General features: G+C 38.0%; 1 protein-coding gene across 3 annotated transcripts; it reads left to right on the forward strand.

Annotated features, from left to right (window-relative positions):
• The first annotated feature begins 1566 nt into the window (after positions 1 to 1566).
• LOC307155079 (uncharacterized protein) lies at positions 1567 to 7701 on the forward strand. 3 transcript variants are annotated; one of them, XM_079865433.1, is made up of 8 exons: positions 1567 to 1724; positions 2446 to 4450; positions 4528 to 4691; positions 4870 to 5090; positions 5270 to 5399; positions 5623 to 5723; positions 5817 to 5960; positions 7008 to 7700. In XM_079865433.1, the coding sequence occupies exons 2-7, from the start codon at positions 2470 to 2472 to the stop codon at positions 5953 to 5955; spliced, it is 2736 nt and encodes a 911-aa protein (XP_079721559.1). In that variant the 5' UTR covers positions 1567 to 1724; positions 2446 to 2469; the 3' UTR covers positions 5956 to 5960; positions 7008 to 7700. The 3 variants fall into 3 exon arrangements, with proteins under 3 accessions (XP_079721559.1, XP_079721558.1, XP_079721560.1); XM_079865432.1 differs by having other exon boundaries at positions 5817 to 7701; XM_079865434.1 differs by having other exon boundaries at positions 4606 to 4691; positions 5817 to 7701.
• The last annotated feature ends 410 nt before the right edge of the window (positions 7702 to 8111 follow it).

Consider the following 8111-nt stretch of genomic DNA (forward strand, 5'->3'; position numbering starts at 1 on the left):
GAAATTGACAGTTAAGTTCCCGGATGTGCCGGTTGTATGTATATTGACAGAGAACTTATCTGATCATGCATATATCACCAGAAGGCCGAAATTGGGTGAACATTTGTCAGGCCGCCCAGAGCACACCCTTCGATGAAAACTCAAGATCTTCGCAATTTAACGTCGCAAAGGCCTTAAGATTACAGTCACCAAATTTGAAGAGGATCAGATCAAAACTGTAGGAGGAATTTGTTAAAGTACAACATCAGGAAATTACGAAAAATGCACAAAATCTAGGAGAAAGTTCAAAATAGCTGACTTCCTGTTGTGTTTAGGGCTATGCTCCAAGAGACTTTTTTGTAGGTATTGGGTCATTACATGTATGTACCAAATTTCATACCTGTACGAGAAACCTAGAGCCGGGGCAAAATGTGGGGCCAATAATTTACCGAATTTGCCCCCTCCAATTTTGAAAACCATATCACACGTAAATTTTCACCACTTCTGAAGCGTGTGCAAAGTTTCATGAGTTTTCGAACATGTTAAGGCCCTCTAAAAAGCGATTCACTTTGGAGAAGAAGAAGAAGAAGAAGAAGAAGAAGAAGAAGAAGAATAAACGGAGCAAAAACAATAGGGTCCTCTCACCATCGGTGCTCGGGCCCTAATAATGACCAGTGAATAGTACAATAATTTAACAGCATAACTATAATATATTGATGATCGCAAGTGGTATAATATTATAATATTTATGTATGTATATTTTTTTGTGTTTTTTGTCATTTTAATTATTTTTGTCTATATTTTTGTTTTATTATGACAAAAAACTTTAACTAAAAATTAATTGAAAACATAAGATGTAAAAAAATAATGGTTTAATTTTCCCAGTGGATCACTGCATAATTTTATACCTGTGGTAACATTCAATGCACTATTAAATACTATTGCCCTACGTTATAATGCATTATTTGTAAAATAATAATAATAATAATATATAAAGAAATAAAAAATACCATGAGTAGCCTACGGCTTACTACGCATCGGGCGTATGTCTAAAAATTGACATCCTGTCACTGTCACACAATGATTTATTTATCGCTAGCTATTTTAGTCTGACTGACTCCGGTGGCCAACTAACGTTACTATAATTATATAATGACCAACTACAACCAGAAACAAATGTTCAGTCATGCTTGTGAAAGGTAATTCCCCGAGACCTGTTTTCAATTTTTCGATTTGTACAGCCCCAAGCAGCACACGAAGCAGGCATTTTTCTCAATTCCCGTTATGGGAAAGTTGCCCTCCGCAATATGGCGGCACCGTTGACGTAAGATCCAGCGGCCAATGGGGCGTCTGGTGACGTATGCGCTCGGGCGCAGTGGAGGTGACGTATTTCCGCTCTTGAGTGGAGCTCCATACGACCGCATACGACCCCCCAGGAGGAGGAGTTGGATCTAGATCCAACTCCTCCCACCTTACATATACCCAAACCTACCCATCTCCACCCCCTGATCCCTAAACCCACCCCTAAACCTACCGATTCTCCACCCCTTAGCTCTGGATCCAACTCCGCCCCCTGGATCTCGTGTACTGCAGTGCTACTGGAGAAGTCTGTCTGCAGGCAGCCCCTATTGCTTTTTTGTCGGATACGATAGGCTAGATACCAATACCGATAGTCTCTCTTTTAGTCAAATCTCGTTTGTTTTGATTTTTGATTTAAGTTTTTGCAATTTCTGGGATTAAAACAGGTAGGCTAATTATAACCATGTAAGATTATATTTGAAAAGCCGTAATTTTAACTGACAGACTGTTTTTAAAGCATTTAGGCTATCAGCAATCACAGATAATTGCTTCTTTTAGCAATCGGAGTGTCTCCGTATCTCGTTTTGACTACAATGTTTTGATAGCCGCACTGGCGTAGGGAGTTAGGTGCACAGCAGATACTTTTGACACATTATTATGTTATTATTGCTTACTGTTTTGTAATGTACTAAAATACTGAGTTGCAAATATTATCTAACTACTATTTACACTTATTGCAAAGAAAATACTGCTATTTTTACAGTGGGTAAAATAGAATATAGCCTAGTGTAAATTACATTTAGTGTAAATAGCATCTATTGCTGTTGCAAATAGCTGCTGCCAAAAATAATAGGCTACTTCAGTGTACTATGGCATTATTTCAGGAGCTCAAGTTTCATGTTTATACATTTAAAAAAAAATGTTTTCACATTTTATAAAACTAATTAATTATTCTATTTTTTTTTTTCATTGACAATCAGAGGAAAATTTACTGAGATGGAATGACAACATATTGACAGACTTTAAAGATTTTCATCTAAACACAAAAATGGACTAAAAAACTATGCAAGGATTAACTTTGTGTCTATTATCAATGCAAATAAATAAGAAAATAAGTAATAATGCTACTCAGTGCCTGAATTTCAAGTGTTTGACATCTTTTGACAGATTGTAATGAGTATTTGAAGATCCATGGCATTCCAGCTCCAGGTAGTTTCGGTTCCAGTTCAAGTTCCAGTAGGACCTAGAAAAACACACCCCATAATAAAATGTATCATAGACAACAGGGCAGAGAGACTTCAGAAATTATTAAAAGGCAGAGATATTAATGGTTTGTACTCTTCTGAAGTCTGGAATGATGATGTTACACCATTGACAGCAGCAGTTATATGCAGAAATGAAGAAATCTGCTCTTATCTACTTGAAGAGTCGGCTGATCCTAACATACCCTCAACAAATGGACAAACACCTCTACATTATTCTGCTTTAACAACTGGAGTTCCATTGAGTATTGTGGAAAGATTTCTTGCAGCAAAAGCTAACCCAGATGGACATGGATTACAAATGTTTACTCCATTGCAATGTGCTGTTGATCATGACCGTGAAGACATTGTGAAAGCACTTATAAAGGCTGGAGCTTCACCCGGAAGAAACTATGGGGTGAATCCAGAACTTGCTAAAAAAGTGGAGAGAATGATTAATCGACTGTCTTCACAGGGTGAAGTGTCTGACAAAGTACGTATATCTTCCTCTTTTCATTTTGCTGTACGAATGAAAAAACAGACAGAAGTTTACAGAGACTTTAAGGAACATTTCTTTCAAGAGGATCCTTTTGATAATTTGATTTATTTTGAGATCTACTTTGGTGTCATTGGTCATGGTGCAGAGCAGTATCGTCAGACCGCCATCAAGTGGTTAAAAGACACAAAGAGTGCAGACAGATACATTGAGGGACTCATCAAGCGTTTCCCAAGAATCCCTCAGGAAAACTGGCCAAGTGCACTGAACTGCTTAAATGCTGCTTTGCGTGTCAGTGAAAGCATCTCTCCTCAGGTATTCAGTGAGCTTGTGTCAGTTCTTACAAACAGTCTTCAGCGCTTTGGAAATGCACAAGGAGAAATAGTGAATCATCTGATACTAAAGATAATCAATGTCATGATACAGAAGACGTCTGAGCAGAAACTAGAGAGTACAAACAATTCTGTCTATGAGAAGTTATGCAAAAGTCTATTGCCTCTCACACGTCCTGATTATTCAAGTCTAATTGGAATGTTGACATATGGACTTTTCGCCAATATAAATGACTTTGCTCCTGAACTTGTTGCATTGTGTGGATTGTCTCCCATCCCAGAGATGATACTTATAAATGCAGAGACAGAGATGGATGAAGTCATGAAAAAAAAACTGCATAAGTTTGATGAATCACTGAGACATCCAGCAGGTTCAAGTGCAGTGGATAGTTTATGTGAGGAGACTTCTGCTCTATCAACAAGCAGAAATAAGAAAAAGAAGAAGAAAAAGAAGAAAAAAATCCAGCAAGTACTGGGATCTCAAGAAGGTGAGCTGCAAGATAAAGAGGAACCGTATCCAGACACTGTTGTGAAATCCATTGAGGAATCAAACTCAAGTGTGCAGCCGTTCACACCGCCTGCTGAGAACTCGAATATCTCAAAAAGGTGGGTTCAGATCAGCCATCGTTGGAGGCCTAAGCTTGAGAAGCTAGCCAACATGGATATTTGCAATAAAAATAGGCTGAGAAACCTTACTCTTGTTCGTAGTGATGAATTTCAGATCGCTAAAGGAAGTGATGGAACAGAAGTTTTCCTTGGTTTGAGGGATGACGGCACAGAAGTGGCTGTGAAACGAATGATTAAGTCTAATTACCAAGCTCTCAGGAATGAGGAGGAATTTCTACGACTTCCACAGCTTGATAGTCCTTCCATTGTGCGATATGTGGACTTTGCAGAAGATGAGGATTTTGGATACCTTGTACTTCAGCTTTGTGAGTACACACTGGATGAATATATCCAAGATCATTTACCAGATGATAACACTGAGAGAAGTTTGGTTCTGAAGAAGCTTGTGAAGGAAGTTCTCTGCAGCTTACAGGTTTTACACCAACCACAGACCAAAGTGCTTCATCGGGACATCAAACCTCAGAATGTTCTGATTGGTAGGAGTTAAACCTGAGAAATTACAATTATCTGATTTTATTTTCTTCAATTAATTTAAAACTTCTGTTTGTAATAGACATAAATGGAAAAGCTAGATTGGCTGATTTTGGCATTAGTCGTCGATTGAACCTAAGCCAAACGACTTTACGAACAGGCATTGCTGGAACTAGATGCTGGAAGGCAAAGGAGACCTTAGATGAGGAGGTCAACATTGGGTACAAGAGGAGCTCTGACATTCAGGTGATCTTTCCCTTTTTTAAGTCAACAATATTGTTATTATTAGAACATGTTAGAATATGTATATTAAAAATATATTATTAGAAATTCAATTATTGACTTAAATACACAATTACAAATACAATGAATTTAAATTGTACTTGATGGAAATTCTAAACTTAACACTGTAACCTGTTTGAAGGTTGCTGGGATGTTAGTGTACTACATTCTCTCTAGAGGACACCATCCGTTTGGTAAAGGCCCATTTTGTGAAGTCAACATTCTACAAGGAAAATACTCACTGGGACATCTGGATGATGAAGTAGCGAAGGATCTCGTCGAGTGGATGATCAATGAAACTCTAGAGGAGAGACCAACAGTGGAGCAAACCCTTGCACACCCCTTCTTCTGGACTGATGAAAGGTAGAAAATTACATGGATTTGGCAATGACATTTATCAGTCTAAACAAGCCAGAAAGGTTCAGTACTACTTATAGTACTAGCTTAATATGATTTTATATTAAATGAAGAGAAAAATTTCATCCACTGTAGATACTTTTTTATCATCTGAAGAGATTGTGCTGTTTTTGAAATCCGGTCAGGAGAGTGGAGTATTTGAAAAAAGTGGGGAACCAGAATGAGACCGAAAACTGTCGTAATGTTGATGAGGAGCTCCTTCATGCCATTGAAGAATACAATGAGGGGAAAAGCTTTTCTGAATGGAAAACTAAAGTGAGTCTAACTCTGTGCAGAGATATTCAAACATATTTATATACATATGTAAATATAAACTTTTTAAATATAATTAAATAAATGAAATTAGTAAAAACTTAATGAATCTGATTTAATTTCTTCAAGATGTTCCTTGTTACAAATCATTTGTATGTAGTTCATGGCCTGTTTTACTTTAAATAAAGTAAAGCAAAAGTAATAAAGTAAATATTTCTTTTGTCAGTTGCCGTCTGAGATTGTCCAGAAACTGGATGGTAAGAAGAAAGGCTATCCTGAGAACACACTGGGCCTGCTGCGTTTTATACGCAACCTACACGAGCATTAGTGAGTTACATGTGACGTGAGGCACATTTGCTAAATAATTTAGTAGTATTGTGTGTCAGAACATGTTTTTTGGTGTCTCTTTTCTCTACATAGTCCAGAGGACGCAGAGAGCATCAACCTGATAGATTCATTCCCTGATCTCTTTGGGAGTGTGTTCAGGTTTGCAAAGGAGAGAGGATGGAACTCCAGGGCGAGTCTGAAAAAGTTCTTCAGCTCAGTTCCACAGATTTGATTGATGTTATTTTTAAAGGAGACATATCATGCTTTTAAATCGTTCCTTTTTACATATAAATCATACATTTGTAGTCTATATAAAGCGGAACTGCAATGCTTGGGTCTGAATTCCTCATTATTATAGCTCCACAGGCCCCTTTTCTACCCCTTTTCTGATGTGCGTCTGAGAGCAACTCGTTTTGGTGCGGTCTCTTTAAATACAATTGAGACACTTCATACCCCGCCCCCTCTCCAGGATGCAGAGGTTACACTCGGTTCAACTCCACCCCGTTCGGCCATTTTTGTAGTTTGATAGCAGAGATAAGATTATCTAGCGGCACAGAAACTTTTTATTCACACGTTATTAACAAAATGTCAACAACGGAAGACTTGTCCAGCCAGCCTTACATGTTCGAGCCAGAGTCGGAGCCGGAGCGAGATGAAAATGAAGACGACGAACCTGCAGAACAACATGAAACTTTGGTCTTCCGACCTTTTACCACCGTGTCGATTTATTTTGATTAATATGTGCGAGGGAGAGAGAGCAAGACAGCGTCTAGTTTGGAGACGGTGAAGTCTTGTTTACATTTTCGCCTGGCTCCGAAGAGAGAGAGTGCGTGCGCGCGACCGGGTCTCTCTCTCTCTGCTCGTTCTTTCAGTTAAACATGCGCACTGTCACAAGCGCGGCAGTTCATCTACATTAGATGGTGTAATGAAGCGTGTGGGTTACTACATTCAACAACCGAACATTTTAACTTACCCTCTCGTAACTTCTGCATCTTTTAGCTTGGACTACAAAATTGCAGCGAGAAATAAAAATGGCGGATTGCTCGAAGTGTTGGGCTGGAAGTCAATGTCCTTATTTGGCAGTTCCGCTGCAAATACTGTGACGTAATAGTTCAAAAAACGTCATAGAGAACAGAAAAATCGGAACAGGTTGAAAAATAAGGCCAAAACAGAATATAAAGATATCAACGAAGCACCTGAAGAGAATAATTTCAAATTTTCTGTACTTCTAAACACTCCAAATATACAACTAAATGCATTTAAGGGCTAAAAAAGTGGATTTAGCATGATATGTCCCCTTTAAATATGTACATTGATTTTGCATTGAAATGTATTTCATGAATGAGTTTAAAAAAAGACAGATGTAAGATGAGCCAAGGTCTATTGTTGTTCAGGAAATGAGGCCCTGACATCTGAAAAACATTGACAGATAAAAAATGTCAGTAGTACATTTTTAAACAGGGTAATTTCAGTTCTTGCTTTATCTTGCAGAAAATATGTAAATATCTGTTACAAAGCCACCTTGGCAGTACTAAACAAAATATCACACTTTAAAAAAAAATATATAAACATCTTACAGATACTGCATTAGAAGAAATGTATGAGTGAATAAAGAGTTTATTAAGATAAATGTTAATGAAATTGACAATGAAATATTCTGATTTTCTCATTAAATTATAAAATCCTGTGGCTGTAACACAAAGACAGTGAAGCAGGAGGAGATAACAGGTCTAAATGCAGCTATTTAAATGGAGGAACTAAAAACACCCCTGTGGGCATGAAAAACAGGCAAGGGTGGCCTCAATTTTATTGGGGTAATATTCATTGGGGCAACATTTTGTCCTAAACCATGGCAAAACCCAGAGCAACCCAGTAACCCAGTGCACATACACAGAATGGTTGAGTGAACCTCAATGACAATTCCTCGGCTGGCACAGCAAACCCTAAAACTTTCAAAAGTTTTAAATTGAATTTGACAAAAAAAAAAAAAAAAAAAAAAAAAAAAAAAAAAAATATATATATATATATATATATATATATATATTAGTGGTGGGCCATTATCGGCGTTAACGTGCTGCGTTAGCGTGAGACTCTTATCGGGCGATTAAAAAAATATCGCTGTTAATCTATTCTCAAAGTTGGGTTGGGAGCTGGGTCTATACTACGCAAGCTATGATGACTTTCACCTTGATATTTTAGCGCGGATTCGGTTCGGTGTTCGGTACGCATACCGAACGGTTCGTTGGACCATTTTTCCTACCGACCAAAATTTCGTTATTTCAAATGTAGGCGGGTCGCGCGTGGTACGCGCGCTCATAATGTAAGAGACGCTGGCGCAACCACAACATTGTCCGACATCAAATGGCAAACGTAATGTAGGCCTAAGCG

This window comes from Squalius cephalus (genome assembly GCF_949319135.1).
Source record: "Squalius cephalus genome assembly, chromosome: 3".
Taxonomy (NCBI): Eukaryota; Metazoa; Chordata; class Actinopteri; order Cypriniformes; family Leuciscidae; genus Squalius; species Squalius cephalus.

Coding starts and splice junctions, on each gene's coding strand:
- LOC307155079 (XM_079865432.1), top strand. CDS start 2,470: ATGGCATTCCAGCTCCAGGTAGTTTCGGTTCCAGTTCAAGTTCCAGTA. Junction 4,692..4,869: donor AGAGGAGCTCTGACATTCAG/GTGATCTTTCCC, acceptor ACCTGTTTGAAG/GTTGCTGGGATGTTAGTGTA. Junction 5,091..5,269: donor TTCTTCTGGACTGATGAAAG/GTAGAAAATTAC, acceptor AAATCCGGTCAG/GAGAGTGGAGTATTTGAAAA.